The following is a 22879-nucleotide window of genomic DNA, read 5'->3' as shown; positions in this document are numbered from 1 at the left end:
AATAATATTTTGTTGTTAGCACATTTTATTGATGTATTTATCAGATGGTGGCTATTTGAGCAGTGCTTTGTACAACTTTTAAAAATTTTGAGATTTATGTTATATGTATAGGTGTTTGGCCTGCATGTATGTGTCAGCACTGTGTGTGTGCAGTGCCTGCAGAGATCAGAAGGTGTCAGATCTCCTGGAACTGGAGTTAACAGACAGTGAGGCACCCTGCAGGTGCTGAGAACAGAACCTGGGTTCCCAGAAAGAGCAGTCAGTGCTCTACCCGCTGAGCCCTCTCTCCAGCCTCGGTGTGGTCGTGTGCTTTCATCTGTCTGCAGCACTTTTAATTCCTGTTAGAAGCTGTAAAAAAGGAGTAGAAACCAGTGTGACTAAACTAAGTACAGGAAAATAAATACTGAAGACTGTAGTCAAGATAAAATGAGCATGAGAAAATTGCTCTGACATTTGCCCTGAACAAAACTATTCCTCTGGAAGATTCAACGTGTGTCAGGTACTGGTAGAGTTGGTCGAGTGCCAATGAAGGTTTTGTGCAACTTTTTAGCATTTATATGACTGAGAACTGAACCTTCATTGCAGTCTGATAAAGTCTCTCTCGTCGAGGGTTACTACAAAATTGGTGAGTCCTGAGTCAATCCACCTCTGGCTGTAATTCTTTAGAGGGCTCAGCCGGTGCGGTGGTGTGACAGGCAGTGGTGTGGTGCACACCTTTAATCTCAGCACTTGAGAAGGGGTGGGGTGTCATAGATCTCTTGAGATCTAGCCTGGTCTACAAAGTGAGTTCCAGGACAGCTAAAGCTACACAGAGAAACCCTGTCTCAGAAAAAGAGAAAGAGTTAGTACAAAGACTCCAAAAATTCTTCTAATATAAGACTAAATAGTAAGGGAAAGATGACTTGTTAGCATGAGCACACCACTGAAAAGCAAAGGGCTAGCCTGGGCATGGAGAGAAGCAGGGAGGAAACTGGCAGAAAGGCAGCTGCCATTCAGTGTGCCAGGGCATGTGCAGTACAGTGGGCGGTGTGTTTAGAATAGCAGTTTCAGCTGAAGTTGAAGATCTGTGCTTGCCATAGCAGAGTATTAAGCATTGTTCATGCTAGCAGTAAATTTAGTCCTTCATCCTCTTTGCCAAATAAAGCCAATTACTGGCAGCCTATATGATTGGCACATTGCTTCTGTTTTCATGTCTCTTTGCCAAGTATACATGAATCTTGTTGGTTCAGAAGTTCCAAATTGGAATGATCATAATTTAATCACCAAGTGATTTTATATTACTTAATGTTGCAAGAGAATTAATTACAGTGGGTAATATGGTTACTTCTGTAAAGATGATGTCACCAGTTTGAAGTTCTCTAGCATTTATCTGGTCTTGTAGTTATCTGATGTGCTCTTAATAACATTAAGAGAAAATAGCCGATGACTTGGCTTGTAGCACAACAGCACCTTTTCTCACAGCCCTTCCTGCTCTTGTAGACATCCGTGAGAGAAGCACTGCAGCCAAGGGGTTCTGGATTTCAGGGTCAAAGACAAATGAAATTTAAGAATTGATGGAGAGTCTGGAGAGGGATGGCTCACCGGTTAAGCTTACTTGGTGTACACCCAGAGTTTGTTTCTAGTATCCACATCAGGTACCCTACAAGCTCTAAGGATTTGTGTTGGTGTTTTGTTTATTGGGGATGGGGAGATCAATTTGATACAAGCTGGAGTTATCTCAGAACCATAATCAAATGCTTCCATGAGATGAACCTTAGATATTTTTTTGATGTTTTGGTTTTTTGAGTCAGTGTTTCTGTGCAATCCTAGCTATCCTGGAACCTCCCTCTATACACCAGACTGGCCTCAAACTCCGATCTGTCTGTCTCTGCCTCCTGAGTGCTGGGATTAAAGCGTGCACCACCACTCCTTTCACCCCCCACCTTTTTCAGGCATTTTCTTGGTTAATGGTTGATTGATGTAGAGCCAGGCATAGTGGGACACACCTTTAATCCCAGCACTTGGGAGGCAGAGGCAGTTAGATCTCTCTGTGAGGCCAGCCTGGTCTACATAGTGAGTTCCAGGAGAGCCAGGGCTACACAGAGAAACCCTGTCTTAGAGGGAGAAAAAAATAAAAATGACTGATGTAGGAGGCACAGCACCCTGAGCAGGCTAAGCAGTGTCCTCCTAGTGTCTGCTTCAGTTCTTGGGATTCATGTGTGTGTCTGCAGGCCAGAAGAGGGCACCAGACCTCATTACAGATGGTTGTGAGCCACCATGTGGTTGCTGGTAATTGAACTCAGGACCTTTGGAAGAGCAGGCAATGCTCTTAACCTCTGAGCCATCTCTCCAGCCCCAGTTCTTGGGATTCTTGCCCCGACTTCCCTTCATGATGGATTGGGATTGTTCATGTTTTATCACAGCAATAGAAACCCCAACTAAGGCAGGATCTGACCTCCTTCTGGCTTTGGAATGAGGGTACCCATTCCAAGGCAGCAGTCATTCACACAGAAATATGCATGTATATAAATAGAATAATAAATCTACAAAGAAGTAAGTGATGGGGAAAGTTCATTAAGCCATGGATTGCTTTTAAAAATTTTTAAAGATTTATTTTTGTTTGTTTATGGGTATTCTTGTGTCTTCATATATGCATACATGTGATTTGGGATTCCCCTCTGTTTACTGTGAATACCATTGGTTAATTAACTGGCTTGGCCTGATAGAGTAGAGTAGAGCTAGGCGGGGAAAACTAAAGTGAGTGCTGGGAGAAAAAAGGGTGGAGTGGAGAGAAGTCATGTAGCCGCGCCAGAGACAGTCACTGGTAGGAATCTTGCCGGTAATTAGTCACAGCCATGTGGCAATACACAGATGAATGGGGATGGGATAATTTAGGATATGAGAGTTAGCCAGAAATATGCTTAAGCTATTGGCCAAACAGTATTGCAAATAAATATGGCTTCCATGTGATTATTTTGGGGCTGAACAGCTGGGAACAAACAAGTGGCCTCCTACTACAGACTTGTATCCAGAGAGGCCAGAAGAGAGGGCATCACATCTCTGGAGCTCAGTTACAGGAAGCTGTGAGCTCCTCAGTGTGTGAGCTCCCAGGTGTAGATACTGGGGACCGAGCTCTTGTCACTTCACAGTGAGCGTGAGCCCTCTTAGCCATTGAGCTATGGCTCAGTCCCCTGTAACCATGTATTCTTTTAAAGCTCTACTTCTGTCTTAGGGTTTGTAGTGCTGTGACTAGACACTGTGATCATGGCAACTCTTATAAAGGAAAACATTTGATTGGAGCTGGTTTATAGTTCAGAGATTCAGTCCATTATCATCATGGTGGGACATGGTGGTGTGCAGGCACACATGGTGCTGAAGAAGTAGCCAGGTGTCCCTACATCATGATTTGTAGGCAACAGGAAGTAAACTGACTCACTGGGCGTGGTTTGAGCATATGAGACCTCAAGGACCACATCCACAGACAGTACTAATACTCTTCTTCCAAACAAGATCACACTACTCCAGTAAGGCTAATCACACCTCCTAATAGTAGCTGTCCATTTGGGGGCCATTTTCATTCAAACCACCACGCCTTCTATTTATTAGTTTGAAAAAAAATTTTTTTGATACATTCTTTGTGTACTTCCCCTATCACTCCCCACTCCTGAGGCTGAGACTTCTTAACTGCAATACAGCTTTAGTCTTGAGTGAGTTTGACCCTTGCCCCCTTCATTGTATCGCTCTATCTGATGAATTATATTATGGATCAAGTTGTGGACAAGTGGGGTGAAAGACTGCTTTCTTATAGAATTGGGCCATTTACAATTCTTACCCTGAAAATTGCTAACCTGGAACAAGCTTTTATTGAAACTGAAAATCAACATTGACTGTTAACTTCCCTAGAGTCACCTGGACATTGTAATAAATAATTAGGATTGGCTGTGGAAGAAGGAATGGCTTGGAGACTAGGCAAGAGAAACAAAGTTAATTTTATCAGGCGTGGGGGGTAGAGCAAATTTCTAAATAGTTATCTCCTTTTCAGATACTTTTTTCAAATTCATATTTTGGCTAAAGATAATTATGTCAGTCATGTTTTGTGGAGTTATGTAGCTCAGTGGTAGAGTCCTCTGCTAGCTGTGCATAAGGCCCTGAATCTGATGCCCTGCACAAACAATAGGAAACCCTTTTATGAGGTGTGCTAAGAGACCAAATTTGTAATTATAACAGTTGGGCAGCCAGGGCAGAAAGATTGCAAATTCCAGGTGAGTCTTATTTACGTAGCAAAACATTGCCTGAAAACAGTTTAACTAATAATGCTTTTGTCACTCCTGTCTGTTCTTTCTAGATTCTGTTTTTGTTTGAAGTGGTTTTGAGACAGGGCCTTGCTGTGAAGCCCAGGCTGGCTCTAATAAAGTGCTTAGGTGGCACATTGAGCATCATGCCCAGCTGTTTGTAGATGTTTTAGTGTGACTGCACTGACGGGTTTCTGTGGGCTCTCTGTCTGTCTTTATTTATTTTTGGTTTTTGAGACAGGGTTTCCCTGTGAAAACAGCTCTGGCTGTCATGGGATTCACTTTGTAGACCAGGCTAACCTTGAACTCACAGAGAAAGTGCGCTGCCATGCCCTCCTTTGTGTGTGTATCCTTATTACTGGTGGGGCACAAAAACTCAGTGTTGCCTCCATATGTGTAGCCTCATAGCAAGAGGCCAAGTAGAGCAGCTTCTTGTCAGAACATGAGAGAAATGGCACCTGTTAACACAGAGAAGTTTGTGAGGTTTGGATTTGCTGGCTTTGACAGGATATAGCTAACTCCATGACCAGCCTTCTTTATGGGTTAGAACTCTTTGGAAGTCGTATTTGTAGACCAGAAAGCAGTTATTTTAGGAAAATGATAAGAGTTGTTAGATTGAAGAATTTAGTAGATTAGATGCCACATTCACTGGGGACAAGCTTTAGACCAGGTAGTAACCAGGATTTGTGGGTTGTGGATCATGAGCCAGGCAAAAAAGGACTCACAAAGATGACCTGTTTCTTGGCTCTGTAGTTACAGGGTCCAACTTTAGTTCTTAAATATGTAGACAGGTAGCCCTGATTTGGTTTTCGTGTTTATGATACGTAGGTAACATTTTTCCCTTTTGTTTTTGTTTTCCGAGATGGGCTTTCCTCTGTAGCTGTAAGTGTTCTAAAACTCGCTCTGTAGACCAGGCTGGCCTCAAAGTCACAAGAGATCCACCTGCCTCTGCCTCCCAAGTGCTGGAACAATCAGGCCTGCCTTTATCCCCCCCTTACTTTAACAGCTAAATTATTGCCTAGTAGTTAAGGTTTTTTTATTTTTTTTATCTTTTTTAATTTTTGAAAATTAAGACGGAGTGTTTGCTGGACCTCTGGACTGGGGATTTGAACACGGATCCCTGCGGTGGAGTGCGCAGTGCTTAACCGTTAAGCCACGCGGGCTGTGACAGTAGTTAAGTTTTGATAACAAACTTGGTGTAATCCCACTGGCTGATTGATTACAGATTAACTAACCTTCATTTCAGGAAGGTTAATTACAACTCTTAGTGTGAGATAAGCAAGGTTATGTCAGGTTTGAACTACAGTGACCTAAAAGCCACCCAGTGTGGTGAGAAGTGTTTGAGATTGACTAGGCAGTGAGCATTGTCTTCTACATACCTCACCTGAGATGTATAGGGTGTGCAGGTTTTTAGATCAGCCTCAGTTTGTGTACATTGGGGAAGGAACTACAGTTAAGCAATTAACGGTAAAGGATTTTATATGTTTACGAGTTTAGATAACTTTATTTTCATTTTAAAATTTATTTTTATTTTATATGGATGAATGTTTTGCCTATAGTATGTCTTTGTACCACATGCTTGCCTAGTGCCCTCTGAGGCCAGAAGAGGACATCAGATCCCCAGGAACTGAAGGTACAGACAGTTGTGAGCCACCATGTGGGTGCTGGGAATCAAACCCAGGTCCTTGAGAAGAGCCACCAGTGCTCTTAACCACTGAACCATCCCTTCAGCCCCAATTTTATGACAGAGGCTTACTATGGACCCTTGACTGGCCTAGTATTAGTAGGCTCACTGTATAAACCAGTGTGGACTCAGACTCAAAGACATCCACATGCCTCTGCCTTCCAAGTACTGAGATTAAAGGAACACACTACTATTTTCATCCTAAAATGCTTTTAAAATGGTCCATATGCTAGAGATATTTCTCATTGGGAAAATACTTATTGTGTGCAAAGCCCTGGGTTCCCTCTCCAATGTCACAATAAATATGTAAGTAAATAAATAATATGCGTCATACATTCATGCAATTGGTTCCTATGTTCAGATTGGTGACCTGACACTTAGAACATGTTAGCGTTCTCCAAGTTTTAGGGTGCTACATCTTTGCTATTGCCCTTTCCCATAGAACAAAATACTGAAAAGCCAAAATAGTAAGTCAAATTCACTAAACATATCATGCATGTTAAAATTCTTAATTCCTGCTAATTCCTTTGTTTAGGTTTTATCTGCATAGACATTCTGTCAGATTTCACAGCAAACACGAGCACATGTCTAACTCATGAGAGCAGATCTTCTATTTCATCTACACACAGTCTTAGTCTCCCTCTCTTTTCTACCCCTCCCATAACTGTATCTGGTTTTTGCTCTTCATTTTGAGGCAGGATCTCGCTGTGTAACACAGACTGGCCTTGAACGTAAAGTCCTCCTGCCTCTTCCTCCTGAGTTCACAGGCTTGGGCCACCAATTACAGCACACTCTTGAATTCATCTGTTAGCGGTTGTGAGGCATGACCCAGTCCTCATGATGCAGTTACCGTTTATTAGTGTGTGGTGCGCAGGTGCTGTAGGTCTGTGGTGGGTTGCTCCAGCAACATTTATTGTAGAGAATGTTACTTTAATTGTTTTTAAGTCAGACTACCTACTTAAGAATATTCCTGACTAACTTTACTAAATTTTATTCCAGAGGATGTCTGCTACTTTTATAGCCCCCTCATCAGGTTTTTCTCACCCATAACTGCAAGTTCTCTGCAGTATAGGGTTGTCTGGTGGCTGAGGCCTTGTGGTCTGAGTGGCTCACAGAGGCTTGCACAGGGAGTGCGCCACTGGAGGCTTGATGTCAAAGCTAGACCAGCGCTCTCCTGACCAACAGGAACCTCCACTGACGCCGCTCCCACTAGCAATGTGCTCTACCCAAAAGTCCGTGGGGCTGGTATCTGAGATGGTGGATTACCTGTACAAATTATAATTGGTGTTAGTAATAAAAACCCAGAGCCAGATATAAGGGTTAGTGTTGGAGATCAGAGAAGCAGAACAGCCAAGCCACTAGCTCTTACCTCTACCTCTCACCGAAAGGGTGATCCTGTCTCCACAAATCCTTGGACTGAATCCTCAGACTGCATCTGAGCTCCCGTCTCCTCCCACCATGTATTCCTCTCCCTGCCCAGCAGTATCACTCCTGTCTCCACCTTCCTAGTGCTAGGATTAAAGGTATGTGATCACAAGTGCTGGCATTACCTTTGTGTGAGCTCTGTTTCTCTTTTAGACAGATTTAATCTTGTATAACCCAGGGTGACCTTGAACTCACAGAGACCTGTCTGCCTCTGTCTTCCCAGTGCTGGGGATTAAATGGGGATTAAAGGTGTATACCACCACTACCTATCCTCTGTGGCTATCTAGTGGCTTATCTCTGCACTCTGATCTTCAGACAAGTTTTATTTATTAAATCACAAATAAAATACCACTACATTCATCCATTTATCATTACTGAGGAGCAAATATCCCTTTTGATGAAGGTGGTACAGCCTAATGAAATTTACAAAGCCAAATACCCACAGTGCATCTGGTGATGGTTGCTCCTATGTGTTCTCCTGAGACAGCCCCTTAATGCTTCTAAAATAGATCCATAGTCTTGCCTGTGTTTTGGAATGCCTCTCCTGGAGGAGGTAGTGTCCACAGTATGCAGGAAAATGTGATGAAAAGGGGGTTCAGGAGCCAGACATGTGGCACACACCTTTTAATCTCTAGTACTCGAGAGGCAGAGACAGCACTTTTCTGCCCAGGCCAGCCAGAGCTAAGTAGGGAAAGCCTGACTCAGGAAGGGAAAAAAAGGCTTCGGGAAGGCTTGTCAGCTAGAGCCTCTTCAGCACCACACACAGATACCCACTCCCTTCCTGCTTGGACTTTGGAGACAAGCAATGCATGGACCAGAATTTCCTGACTGTGCGTGTATACAGACTTGTAGCATGTATGAAGAAACCTCTAAAGATTTTTTAACCTAATACTTTAAAAAAATAGTCTAGGAAAGAAATTCATTCTGAGAAAGGATGTTCACAATCTCGACATTCAAGAGTTTGGTGCCAGACTGAGCTACAGAGTTCATTGTGAATTTTTCCTAAGATGTCTGTCATTATTTTATTTATTAATCTCCTTTTTTTGTTTTTCTTTTTTAAGATTTATTTACTTGTTATGCGTACAGTTTTCTGCCTGCATATATGATAGCAGACCAGAAGAGGGCACCAGATCTCATTACAGATGGTTGTGAGCTACTATGTGGTCGCGGGGGAATTGAACTCTGGACACTGAACCATCTCTCCAGTCCCACTTATTTTTGTTTTTCATACAGGGTTTCTCTGTGTAGCTCTGTCTGCCCTGGAACTCACTCTGTACATCAATCATGCTGTTCTCGAACTCAGGATATCCACTTGCCTCTGCCTCCCAAGTGCTGGGATTTGCTGTCTTTATATCTTAGTTTGTAGTTTGGATCTTCTCTGCCTGTGCCTTTATGTTTTGGGTTTTTGTTTGTTTTGGTGCCCACAGCCTTCCTAGTGCTCTGTTACGGAGTTCCCATTCCGAGCCTCTGTCTTACCTGGAATGGAGAGTCTGCACAGCTTGTGCACAGACTGTTTCTCTGCCTTGTCACTGCTGTCCAGAGCGGGTGTCCCCTCCACCCACAGCTAATGTGAACTTTTCCTGTGTTGTTTTCTGCTTTACCTCTGTAACAGTGGATCAGAACTGTGTTAACACAGGAAGGAAGAACCAGTAATTAAGGGTTCTTTTATCTGTTTGGAGCAAACACATTGGCAGAGCTACTTATTGGTAGCTTGAGGAAACTTGAAAGTAGTAGGAAAGTTTGTTAAATCTCTTCCTGGGACATTGCCAAACCTGGTTATATAATAGACGGTCTGCAGTATTTCTCTAGCCCCAAAACCCTTCTGAACATCAAAAAGAACAGAACTTAGACTTTATTTTTACAAGGTTTTGTTGTTGTTTGGTGGGAATGTTTCAGTGGCTCCTGTCATAAAAACGTGGCAGTGGATGTCCCCAGCTCTCTGTGAGCAGCATGGGCTATTTGCTGTGCCGAGGGACTTGAGAATAAGCACATTGCTGCAATGAAGTAGCTGCAGAGGCAGCCTAGACATTCTCTGTCAAAGCCCATTCTGCTGGCCTCACACTTGTGAGAAGGGGAAACTGGAGAGAGGCCAGCCTGTCTCTAGGCATACATGGCTCCCCTGAACTCTGCAGTTTTGTTGCAGACATGGAGAGTTTGCCTCGTCTTGTGAAACAATATGTTTCAACCATTGACAGAGGCAACAAGGTGGGAATCCAGCCTCTTGGGCAAGTTAAGTTATAGTAAAATGGATTTGGTAGTGGTACCAAGTGCTGGTTGTAGTGTAACACTCACCTAAGCCTAAAGTGCCTCGGAACAAACCAGATGTGCTAGATCACACCTATAATCCCAGCAACTGGGGGGATGCTGAGGAAGGTGGATCAAGAATTTGAGGCCAACTTGGGTTGTTTTGATTTTTTTTTTTAATAAAGGGTCTTTTTCTTCTTTTTAAAAAATATTATGTATACTATATTCTTTCTGTGTGTATGCCCGCAGGCCAGAAGAGGGCACCAGACCTCATTACAGATGGTTGTGAGCCATCATGTAGTTGCTGGGAATTGAACTCAACCTTTGGAAGAGCAGGCAATGCCGTTAACCTCTGAGCCATCTCTCTAGCCCTATTTTGATCTTTTTTTAAAATATTTATTTATTTATTATGTATACAATATTCTGTCTGTGTATGCCTGCAGGCCAGAAGAGGGCACCAGACCCCATTACAGATGGTTGTGAGCCACCATGTGGTTGCTGGGAATTGAACTCAGGACCTTTGGAAGAGCAGGCAATGCTCTTAACCTCTGAGCCATCTCTCCAGCCCCTGTTTTGATTTTTTTGAGACAAAGTTTCTCTGTGTAACAGCTCTAGCTGTCCTGGAACTCATTCCCCAGTGCTGGGATTAAAGGTGTGTGTTGCCAAAACCAGCCTACTTTTTGCTTTTTTTTTTTTAAATTATAAATGATAATTAAAGTCTTAGGGGGAGCGTGTTTTATTTTGTCTTGGTTAAAATTTTAGCACATATGTCCTGCTGTGCGATTTTACTATAATTTGTTTCCATGGGACTGTTGTGAAGACAGCCAGCCTTTTAAAAGCCTAAGTGGAAACTTCTGAGCCATGTCTTCACATTCGGGATGGAGCCACTCTGAGAACAGGCCGAGCAAGCTATCCAGCCCTAGTACAGGATCTACTTACTGCCCACATGTGGGTGTTTAAAATTATGCTTAAATAAAATGAAAAACTTACTTCTTTATACACTCACCGTACCTTTAGCAGACACATGTGATTCATGGCAGATGTTTTGAGCAGTACAGAGATAGGACATTTTTAACTCCTCAGAATGTTCCCTTGAAGCACAACTGAATATATTGCAGAGAGAACCTACAGTCTTAAAGGTTTTCTTCTCCTTTTTCTTTTTTTTTCTTTTTCTTTTTTTTTTTTATGGTGGGGAATGTACCTAGGGCCTTGAGCATGCTAAGTGAGCCCTCTACCACTGCACTACATCCCTTGCTTTGTGGAGATTTTTCTAGAGCAGGGTTGGCAGTTTCTATATAAAACTTCACTGGAGAGATGGCTCAGTGGTAAGTGCACTGGCTGCTCTTCCAGAGGTCCTGAATTCAATGCCCAGCCACCACATGGTGGCTCACAGCCATCTGTAATGAGATCTGGCGCCCTCCTCTGGTGTGGGGGCATACATACATGGAAGCAGAATGTTGTATACATAATAAATAAATCTTAAAACAAAAAACAAAAACTTCACTGGAGCATAGACATGCCCATTTGTGTTGTTTATCTTTAGCTACACAGGGCCACAGAGGCAGAAGTATACTAAACAAAGTTTGTTTTGGTTGAAACAGGGTTTCACTGCTGCTTTGGAGTCTGTCCTGGAACTATCTCTTGTAGACCAGGCTGGCCTTGAACTCACAGAGATCTGTCTACCGAGTGCTGGGATTAAAGGCATGTGCCACCGCCACCCGGTTTAACAATCCCTTTTTTTATATGTAACATAGGTTTTTTCAACCTTGCCATAAATGTCATTTTCCTTCAGACATTCTTGTTGTGAATTATTAAAGTATTATAACACTTTAATAGCATCTTTGGTTCTTGGTTCTTGCCCAGTAGGTGTCAGTAGCAACCCACCCTGTTGTGGTGACCAGAAATATTTCCATATTCTCCTAGGTTCGTTCCGTGGGGAACCACAAAATCTCAGGTTGTGAGGCTTGGCAAAACATCCATGTAGGCAATCATTGTAAAAATAGATGAAATCCAGTAAGAACAACAGAATAGTTTTTGTTCCTTGGGTGTTCCCTTCAGGGACAGGAGTGTTTATATGCAGGGTAGTTGGAGTGGGAAGAGGAATGGAGGCACTTGGGTCTGAAGCCCTGCCAACATGTGAAGTTGGAAGTGCGAACTGTGCTATCCCCTGGCTTTCAAGGCTTCTTCCTTTATAAAGCACTAGGTAACTGGGGTTTTTTTTTTTTTTTTGCCATGTACAGACATCATTTTTACCAGTGGGTTGCTTATCTGTCTGTAGTTATTTATGGTTATAAGTGGTTGTATAGGTTTCTGCCTTTTTTCTTTCCCTCCTCCCCTCTCCTCGAAGACAGGGTCTTTCTGTGTGACAGTCCTGGCTGCCCTAGAGCTTGCTCTGTAGAACAGGCTGGTGTCATGGCTGCAAGGGGGTGAACTAGCCAGGGAATGCAGGAGAGAGCTCACCCTGGTGACGAAGATGGGAGAGCTGGCCGACTGACCAGTGAGTGCCCAGTGTCAATGGTGTAGCACGGACCACAAGCCTAAAACCAAACCAATGGGATGAATGCCTGTATGTAAAGACGTGTGTGGATAAAGGGTTTACTGTGTGACTCACTGTGTCATACTGCAGCTTCCATGATGAATCCTTCCCTTTTTTCCTTTTGAATCTTAGATTTTATTTTGTTTTACTTTAGGGGGAGATTCCGGGGCTCTGATTTGAGGGGACAGGAGATGGGTGGATCGAGAAGCATGATGTGAAAGGCACAAAGAATAAATAAAAAAATAAAAAGACTGCTTAGTGCTCTTGTAGAGAACTTAACTATGGTATATCCAACAACCCCTGATCTTCATGGGCACCTGCACGAACGTGATGCACATAAATTAATGCAGCCTAAAGCACAAACACATAGATAAAGTGACCGTTCTTGACTACTGAACTCCAGTTAATTTAAAGGTAAAATTGCATGTTCCCAGGAATGAACTGTTTCTGGTTTTTTTTTTTTTCCCTCAGATCTTACCAATATATTTGAGTCCTTCCTGCCCCAGTTGTTGGCCTATCCTAACCCCATAGATCCTCTCAATGGTGATGCTGCAGCCATGTACCTCCACCGACCAGAAGAATACAAGCAAAAAATTAAAGGTAAGGTGGCATGTACTTTTAGTTGGCCATTTAAAGCACGCACCTTTAATCCCAGACACTTAGGACCACTTGCATACTGGGATTGGAGTTGGATTAAAAGGAAAATAAGGACCTGTAAAAGTTGATCCTCTTCAGTGTGTTCTGTGACTGCCCTACACGCACAGCCCCTGACTGGCCTCTTTGCCGTGGTCTGTGTTTGAGAACTTGCCTGGTAAAAAGTGTAGGCGCAGAAAGCAGTACACAGTGTAAGAGGAGCTGAGGTGTGGTGGTGTGTGCTCCTCCTTCACAGATGACGGCACTGGAGTGCCCTCGTGTTAGGTGCTGATGTGCTCATCTGCACAGGACACAGAGTGCCCGAATCACCAGTGTGTCCAGAGTGCACTTGCCAGCAATGGCAGTAAAAGTACATCAGGGGAGCTGGGTGCATAGGTTTGTCTTCCCCGTGAGTTGTGCAAGGCTTATGTCACAGGAACGCTGGGGGCTGTGTGTTAGATATCTGTTTTCTCATCCTCCCCAGGTCCCTCTGGAGTATTGTTGAGTATTTTTGCTTAAAGTAGAAATGACTGTAATTCATAAATGACCTATGATTCATTTTCTTAAGTCTCAAGTACTTTAAAATTTTAATATAGCACAGTAACTTACATAGCCAAGCATGTATTCCAAGAAAAATGCAGTTTCAACCACATAGAATTTTGTTAGGAAACTGCTAAGATTTTGACACTACAGACACTGTCTGCATGGTATTAGAATAAAGAAGTACTTCTGTGTTCTTGTACTCGGTATGCCTCCACAATATAGTATTGCCCCAACTGTAGCGCGGGTCTGCTCTGATCCTAGTTACAAAAGGAACCAGACCTGTGTTCATCTTACTTAGGGTGGTAGCTACCCCTCTCTCAGGAACCAACCCTCACTTCTGTGGTGTCCATGTTGAAGGTCAGTTTGCCATTCTTGGTCGTCTGAGACTGTACCTGTTAGACCTGAGCTCAGCCCTGCTCCTACTAGACTTTTGTATGCTGCCTCCCCATTTTTCCTTGGCACTTCAGGAAATAAGAGTTGCCTTGCCTTATTTCTCAAACAAATATTTATTTGCTGCCTTCACTACTGGAATTGCCCGTTTCCAAAGCCCTTGTCTTCTCCTATGGTCCCTCTTGGGGATCCGGCTCCATGTGTCATTTTCAGCTTTTATCATTGCTTTCCTTCTCTACCAGAGCTGTGGCCTGACTTCTTCCGAGTCTTCCTCGGAAGCTACAGCTTTGGCGCTTTCTTCTTTTCTGAACCATTCCCTGAGTGTGACCATCCCCTTATGACCAACCCAGACTCCATGTCTCTCCTGAGTTGCTTATTCATGTTTTCAGGTAACCCTCCAGGTAGATGGACTCAAAGTAGGTATGTCTAGGCCTCACCCTTCGCCCAGGATGTCTTTGAACTCTATGGTGGTAGTAAAACTTTTCTCCTCTAGGTTTTAACATTTAGATCTAGCTGATGCTATTTGAGGATGCAGGTGTAGGGGCCTGAAGAGAAAACGCTGGCTCAACAGCTAAGAACATGAGTTACTCTTCCAGAGTGTCATCATCACTGTTCTGTTGCTGTGAAGAGACAACGTGTCTAAAGCAGTTTATAAAGGGAGAATTTAATTGGGTACTTGCTTACAGTTTGAGAAGATGAATTCATTACCGTCATGGTAGGGCGTGTGGCATACAGCAGACAGGCATGGTGCTGGGGCTGGAGCTAAGAACTCACATTTGAACCATAATTTGGAGGCAGAGAGAGCAAAACTGGGCCCAGCATGGGCTTTTGAAACCTCAGAGCCCACCCCAGTGACAACACCTTCTAGTCCTGCCCAGTTTCATTAGCTGGAGACCAAGAATTCAAGTAAATGAGGCTGTGAGGGACATTCTAACTCAACCCCAACACAGAGCGTCTGAGTTGGATTCCAAGCACCTATGTCCAATAGATCACAACTGCCTAGAACTTTTGCTCCAAAGGGTCCACTGTCTCTAGCTTCCTTAGGTACCCAACTCCTCAGGTATGGTAGGCACGCCCATATCCACATGATAAAAATAAAAATAAGTCTTTGAAAAAATGCAGGTGTAAAAAGGTTAAGGCTAAGCAGTCTGTGGGAATGGGTGCCCTTGGCATTATTTAAAGATAGGTCACTTTCCTTCTCAAAACTTTTGCTAGTAAATCAGGCACGGTGGTGCACGTCTTAATCCCTGCACTCAGGAGGCAAAGGCAGGCGATCTCTTGAGTTGGATAATAGCCAGAGCTTCAGAGAGACCCTGTCTCAAAAAAAGAAACAAAAACCACCTTTGCTAATGCGACAGGAGAGAGCTCAGTCATTAAATTACTGCCTTGATAGCATGAGCAATAGGAGGCTCCTTGTAGCTCCTGACAGCCTCCATGCGAATGCAGGCATGCACCCACAAAGCCTTTGTTGAGCAGACCAGCCTGCCGACTTCAGTGCTGAGCAATTCACCTTCCCTTTCTCATGTCACGGTCTGGTCAGATGAGTCTCAGGTACTGAAGTGTGCTCACTCCCTCTGTCAGTCGAGCAGTGTTCTCAGGCTGCCTGGTGTTGTGACCCTCCAGTACAGTTCCTCATGTGTGGTGACCCCCAACTATAAAATGATTTTCGTTGCTACTTCATAACCTTGTTACTGTTATGAACTGTCTCTGGTATTCAACCCCTGTGGGAGCAGTGACCCACAAGTTGAGAGCCACTGCTATAGGAAAGCAGACTTTCTTGGTTTACATGCTCTCAACCAAGACCCTACGTTCTGCCTCATTCTCTTCTGAGTTTTGGTCTTGTGATCTTTTTCTTTTTTTAAGGCCAGCTGGGGGTATAGTTGATAGAGTGCTTGCCTAGGATCCACAACACGCAGCACTATGTAAGCTAGGTGTGGTGGCATGTGCCTGGGGGTTTGAGTCAAGAGGTCATAAGTTCAAGGTTGGCCTTAGATATCTACACATCTGATGCTTGTGGTAGCTAGATTTTTGAAGCCAGCCTGGACTACATGAGACTCTGATTTTAAAAAATAAAAATAAAAAAAGTCTGGGCAGTGGTGACACACACCATTAATCTCAGCACTTGGGAGGCCGAGGCAGCAGATCTCTAAGTTCAAGGCTAGCCTAGTCTACAGAGTGAGTTTCAGGACAGTCAGGGCTACATAGAGAAGCCCTGTCTTGAAAACAAAAAACAAAAAAACGGAAAGAAAAGAAAAGAAGAAAAGAAAGTTAATGTTCACTTTTCATAGCCCAGCCACACAATTTTGGTGACACTAAGACTTTAAATGGACTGTTCTGGCCATGCCATGGTGGTGCACGCCTTTAATCCCAGCACTTGCAAGGGGAGGCAGGTAGAACTCTGTGAGGTCGAGGCCAGCCTGGTCTACAGTGCAAGATTCAGGACTGGCTCTATAGCTACGGAGAAACTTTGTCTCGAAAAAACAAAATGAATGAATGGCAGAGCGTGGGGGTTCAAGTGGCCATAACTGCCTCCCTGAGCCCGCATCCCATTCCTGTCTGTTGCAGCCCCTCCCTCTGAGTCTGTGTTATCCTCCCTATCAGTAACATGTTCTTAATTTCTTGGCCTTCTGAAAAGCCTTGTCCTAATCAAAGCTTCATAGGCACTTGTTTCTTTGAATATCTAAAAGATGGCGTGACGGATAGAACAACTTCTAGGAAGGGTGAGTTGAGTGACTGACCGCGAGTCAGAAACCAGATCCCTGAGCTGGAGCACTCAGTGCTCTTTCAGAAGACCTGGGTTCAGTTTCCAGCCCTGCATAGAGGGCCTCACAACCCTGTAACGCCAGCATTAGGGCCCGTACCGCTGGCCTGTTTGACCACCTGCACCTGTGCTCATACATACACAGGTTTGGTTTGTTTGTTGTTGTTTTGTTTTTAAACTCTAAAAAGTGCGTTTTGTTTTTGTTTTATTTTTCAAGACAAGGTTTCTCTGTGCAGCCATAACTGTCCTGGAACTCACTCTGTAGACCATACTGTCCTCGATTTCAGAGAGACCCGTCTGCCTCTGCCACCAAATGTTGGGACTGAAGGCATGTACCTGACACTCACCAAAAATTTTAAGGCAGTCTCACAGGACAACACAGAAGGAGGGAAAGTAGAAGTGTCCTTAGTGTCCGTACCTCGGCCTGTGCTTATTCAACACTGGCAGGCTCGCATCTTTTGCCTACCTCTTGATAACAGCTCCTGCAGCTCCATAGGAGAGGACACAGCCTGAGGACGTGCTTGTGTGTCCAACTTGTGTCCTGGTGGGATCCCACCAGCTACCCTTTCATATGCATGTAGACTGTTTACTCAAACAAGACAGGGTTTCTCTGTGTAACAGCCCTGGCTGTCCTGGAACTCACTCTGACCAGGCTGGCCTCAAACTCACAGAGACCTGCCTGTCTCTGCCTTCAGAGTGCTGGGATTAAAGGGGTGCCACCACCATCCGGCTACAGAATGTGCTTTTAGGAGCAATTTTATTCATTTTTCAGTCAGCACATTTGGCCTGGGCTCTTGAAGCATAAATTTTAAAGTGAATAATGCATAGAAGAACCACCCGGCTACTCTTGAACTTTCATAGGGCAGCTTGTTCCTGATGAGCAGACTGAAACCATTGTTACAAACCCAGCGGGCAGGATCCCTATAGTCTATACTGTAGAGTAGCAGACCCGAGCCAGCTGTGATTACAGCTGCAGTCAGAGGGGGCTGGGAGTCCTGGTGACCACTGGGAAGAGATCACTTACAACACAGGGAGTCAAACGTGTGCTTGCCCGTTGCGCCCCACACTAGTCACCTCTCCTTTGGAATCCCCGTGGACATCTGCGCCTGTGGCACTGCCTCATGCTGTGTTTCTCCTCCCTCCCCTGTGCAGAGTACATCCAGAAATACGCAACGGAAGAGGCCCTAAAGGAGCAGGAAGAGGGCACTGGCGACAGCTCGTCGGAGAGTTCTATGTCTGACTTTTCGGAAGATGAGGCCCAGGACATGGAGTTGTAGTAGAAAAGCATCTGCTTTTCAGAAAGACTTATTTCCTAACCATGAGAAGCAGACTATAATATTCATATTTAAACAAAGCAATTTTTTTTATTACTAAACAAGGTTTTTATGAATAATAGCATTGATATATATATATTATATCACCCTTTAGATCTTGATTTCTTGGTCATTTCTCAACCTGAGGTGCATAGCATATCCCCACATTCCATTTCGGTAGCAATATGCGGTCCGAATGCATGCATTCATAAGTCCATTTGGCCAGGCCAGCCTGTGTGCTACTGAACTGTCAAGAATTTGCCGCTCTGATAGGTAAACGTGAGGAAAACTAACAGGAAAAGTCGCTTCTTTTTATGGATGGTTCCAAAGAATAAAACCAAATCTACCAGTTCTTGGGTGAAGATAGAACAGTGCTTTTCCAGGTGGAAGGGAAAGGCTGAGGAGGAGGCGGGTTTTAGGAGCCTGTGAAGCTGGCCTTGCACACCAGCTGCTCCCGAGACTGCAGTGGAGACGGGGCAGGGTTGAATGAGAAGTGAGACTTAGAGGTTGTTTTTTTTTTTTTGACTCAAATTTTCTAGGTAGATTCCTGGCCCTCTGTGCAACCAGACCTGTAGCCACATTGGTTTTGCTTTGAAGACCCTTTGGGGATCTTTTCTGAACCCAAATTTTTCTTGGTACAGCTTGTCATCCAGAACCTTTTTTTTTTTTTTTTTTTTTTTGAGAGCGAGAACAGGGCTGGAGGAGAAAAGTCGAGCCTGGGCTCGTTGGCGACCACTGCCCGGGACTGAACTGCAAAAACTGGAAGCAGTTTTTGTTTGGTGTTTTTCTTTTGTTCCTTTATGTTTTTTTATTTGTGTGAATTGAACATAGGCAGGTTACAGATTTAATTTTACCTACCAAGAGACAGTTTCCTCCCTGGACAAGGCTCTCAGTGGACCTCCAGGTGGAGGAAGACTGGCCTGGAGGCTGGAGGCCTGTGCTGTCCTGTGATCTTAGTTCTCTCTGGCAGCTGCTCCTGGCAGCAGCCCAGTTGCCAACTGCTTACGGCAGAGGGAAGTGTGGGTATATAAGACCCAAAACATCCTAATTTTTCAAAAAAACATACTAAATTTAAAATGAGTAAGAATTGAAAGTTGTGCCCACAGTGGCTTGAGGTGGGAGAACCACTTTCTTCTGTGACCGACTGGGAAGGGTGGGAGCCATGACAGGTTAGAGGCGGGTTGTGAGGGAGAGAGGATACTTTGTCCCCCTGGTAACAGCAAGTCAGACAGCGGCTGCTCGGCTCACTGCCACCCAGAGTGCTCAACAGTTCCCATCGGACTCTGGAAGGGATTTGGAGAAAGTTTAGACGCCTGCTCTGTATTCTTTTTGCCGAAACCTGAACAGTAGAAGTAGCCAATCCTAAGAGTGTCTGAAGACAGCGCGTGTCCGGTGGACTGCCCTCTCTTTCGATGTGTTTAGTGTAGGAGTGCTGTATGCCACAAGGTTAAGTCGGTGAGCTTGGGAAACACCCCTCTCTCCTTTTTAATTCAAAAAGCACAATCAGTCTTTCCTTTGAAAATCTATATGAAGTCCAACTTTTAGCATGATTATTTTCCTAAATAAAAAGACAAATAATCTACTTATTCTAAGTTAATTACGGGCATGAAGCAAAAGGTTTTCTTTGGGGCAAATGGAGTTCTGTGGGGCTGTGGTCAGTTCACTGTACTGTTCTCTTGGACACCCTGCCTGTTGAAAGGCGGCTTTGACTTTGTTGTGTAACGCTGTGCTTACCTGGCATGCTGCTGTCTTCTGTTTGGGGGAAGGAGGGCCTCTGCAGGCGCGTCCAGCTCGCTTCCCTGAAGAGTGGCAGTTTGCTCATGCCATAACCTACTGTAGGTGCTACTTAGGGTAGGCTTGGAGTGCTGGGTGGTGACTTTGAGTTCAAACAATAAAAAATTGTATTTTTTCAATACTGTATAAAATAGTACTCTAATTACCTTTCCAAGAAAAAAAAAAGGTCCTGATGATTGCTTTTGATCTTGTAAAAAAAAAAAGAAAACAAAGAATCCAACAAAGCATGACAGTCAAGTTTAGGGAATGGGCGTGAGCAGCTGCTGCTCTGACCCTCAGAAGAATCCACTCCCTCCCCTGCAGACGGAGCAGCACACAGCTGGTGGTGCAGAACAGCCACTCAGAGGCCAGGGCAGAAGGTGCCCATCCAGGCGTTCACGACTGTCCCCAATCACTACCCTCGACTTCCTGGCACCAGTCCTGGTTCCATGCTTGTTGCCGCTCTCTGGGCCTTGACTCTGTTGGGAAGTCAGCTTGGCAAGCCTTCTGACCCTTCCCTGCTTCTTGGTGAGGTAGGGCTAGATGACCGTGCCATACCCATGGGTGCAAAGGATCAGAAATGAAAGTCTGGCTGGGACTCTGAGGACTCCGGGTTCCCATAGTAGATGGACGAGCTCTGGAGTTTGCCTCCTTGGTTACCAAAACCCTCTGGTCGCCTGTGGATGTACCTCCTAATCCCCAAGGGGGCATCAATCCCGTTGGAGGCTGAGCACTCCTTCCTTTGAGGGTTAGCAGAAAGTCAGGGCTGTTGCTGGCATTTGCCCACACTTTGTACCTACCGTTTTTGAAGTCCTTCCTTATGGCTTATGGAAGCCATTCTTTGCCCCCATTCAGACGACTGGAGCTCTTGCCAAACGCTGACAAGCAAAGTGGCTGCTGCCTGGCAGCCCAAACCTGCCACGTTCCTGTGCTCCCTGGAAGCCCAGGGCTGGGGCCAGTGGGCCGTGTTCTGTGGTTGCCAACGTAGACCCTGGCAGTTGACATTTTGTCAGTCTCCACCTCCTCGAGACTGTGCAGCTTCAACCAGCATCTCCTGTTGACGAGAGTTCCCAGAAGTTGCCACATCTCTCCAGCTCTCGTGCTTTCGTCCACTTCAAGCGCTGTTCTAATGCCAACCGGCTGACCTAGGCCCCCTGTGCCCTGGAAGTTGGCCTTGACCTGATACTTGGATTTTCTAAGCCACCTTTTGGGGTGGCTAAGAATCATGACAGATCCCCTGCCAGTCTAGTCTCTGGGTCGGTTTTCTGAGAACTGGCATTGGGTTTTAAATGGCGTGTGGCCCCTCTGTTTTAGTGACTCAGAAAAGTGAAGCCATTTACAAAAGTTAGCAGAGAGTTTTGCTTTGTTTTGCGCGCTTCTAACTGGGTCAGAGCCTTGCTGAGTGAAAACCAACTCGTTTCTGATTGGGCACAAGGAACTGCTTTTCGTTTGGACTTCTGAATCCATGTTCATCTTTCTTTGGCCACTGAACACGTTGGTCAGCTCTTTAGGGATTGGGTGGAGTAAAGGCCCTCGGGTCACGGTGAGCCGCTTTCCACTTGCCTGAGGAATGGCCCTGGCTCTTGGTTCAGCAGTCACTTGGCTGTGGGCGTGGGAAGAAATGGCCTTCAATTACTGATTGTATTTGGTACACTTTGTGTGATACTTGAAGAGATAAAAGGGACTTACCAGCCCTTAATTGAAATCTAAGCTTTTTACCGCTTTCCTCTCCTTGCCCTGTCTCCTCCCTCCCACCTTCCTTGCATTGTGATGATCTAGTGGGCATGTCTGTCACCTGGACAAATGCCTCCTCTGACTATAACCTCTTAATAGTTGTGTATAATGAAAACTGTAAACTTTTTTAAATAAAATGTGTATATACCTTGGCAAATGGCTGAACTTGATCAATAGCTGCCCACACACAATTAACAAGACAGGGCAGGAATCACCAAAAGCCCCTGCCCACAGACAGCTGGCTGAGGTTTGCACATCAGAGTCCTCCCTGCAAAAACATCTCCTGCTGACCCTGTGCTAGAGGGTCTCAGTGTCCTTTGTGTGCCAAAGCCGCCTGTGGACTGGTGAGGGTGTGTGATGGGTCAGTGTCTGGACAGGAGCCTGTTGCCTTTGTGTCCCCGGTGCTAACCTCTCCCGTCTGGGGAACCTAACACTCCCCTACCTAGCCACCAGGTGGCAGTGCTATCCAGTCTTCTGAGACCACTGAGCAAGGGTGTCTTCACATCTGTTATTTTGTTTCCTGGGCATAGGGATACTGTGTAGGAGCCCACTTCATATCTGCCTGTCAAATTTGGCATGGCGGGGGAACACACCTAAAACAGTGTCTCTTGAATCAGGAAGGCCACCGTCCAGACACGTCTCCTCCAGTGCTCTGAATCAAACCACAACAGTTGAGCTGGTAGTCTTCATTGGCCCTTACCCAAAGTCCTGGAAGCCAGAGCTGTTGAATTCTAGTCCGCATCTCTAGTGACTTCTGACTCTAATGGACTTCGTGCAAACTGATGCAATCCCATGGCACCAGTAAGTTAGGCTGCTGCGGAATCCTGTGTTTGGAAACCAAGCCTTGAATACAGGCTTCTTTAGACCCAAGAGGCTGACAAGCATCCCTCACACCCCAAGGCACTGCCCTTCTTCCAGGACAGGGCTTGTGGGGTTTCGGAAGCATGTGGTTCTAGAAAGTTAGACTTACCAACTTTTCTCGCTGTCTGAAGGCCAGCAGACCCCAGGGGTTGAGTTGCTTAACATTGGATCTTTTTTTCTTTTTCTTTTTTTTTTTCTTTTTGGTTTTTTGAGACAGGGTTTCTCTCTAGGTTTGGAACCTGTTCTGAAACTAGCTCTTGTAGACCAGGCTGGCCTCGAACTCACAGAGATCCACCTGCCTCCGCCTCTTGAGTGCTGGGATTAAAGGCGTGCGCCACCACTGCTCGGCTTAACATTGGATCTTGAGGTGTTCATCCCACCAGAAAAGGAAGAGACAGTTTAGGACCCGCACAACTCCTGGAGCCACCAAATAATCACCTTGATAAAGACAGTCCATTGTGGCTGAGGCCTGTCCCCGAGAGCTATAACCACTGGAACAGAGAGGTTATCTGGCTCTTTAGGGATGAAGTCACTCAGAGGAGTCTTCCTCTAGTTCAGGGCTGCTCGCCTGTCTGTGGTGATGGATGTTTTTAAACACGGGCACCTCCTGGTTCCTAAGAACTCTGGAGCTTGTGTGAGGCCGTAAGGAGTGACAGGGACAGAGCGGCCCTTGGAGTACCCTATTGTCATAAGCCAGCAGAGAGCGCTAGG

General features: G+C 45.0%; 1 protein-coding gene across 2 annotated transcripts in view; it reads left to right on the top strand.

Annotated features, from left to right (window-relative positions):
• The window catches only part of Ube2h (ubiquitin conjugating enzyme E2 H), an 87391-nt gene extending 65927 nt beyond the window's left edge, over positions 1-21464 (top strand). For both annotated transcript variants that reach the window (XM_085683783.2, XM_085683782.2), the window contains 2 exons: positions 12632-12760; positions 17640-21464. In XM_085683783.2, the coding sequence (XP_085539909.1) occupies positions 12632-12760; positions 17640-17764 (254 nt within the window). In that variant the 3' untranslated portion in view covers positions 17765-21464. The remainder of the gene's footprint in view (positions 1-12631; positions 12761-17639) is intronic.
• Positions 21465-22879: the final 1415 nt, after the last annotated feature.

Source organism: Myodes glareolus, chromosome 25, assembly GCF_982192425.1.
Source record: "Myodes glareolus chromosome 25, mMyoGla1.1, whole genome shotgun sequence".
NCBI classification, from domain to species: Eukaryota; Metazoa; Chordata; class Mammalia; order Rodentia; family Cricetidae; genus Myodes; species Myodes glareolus.
Note: the sequence above shows the minus strand (reverse complement) of the source record. Positions and strands in the feature narration are given on the sequence as shown.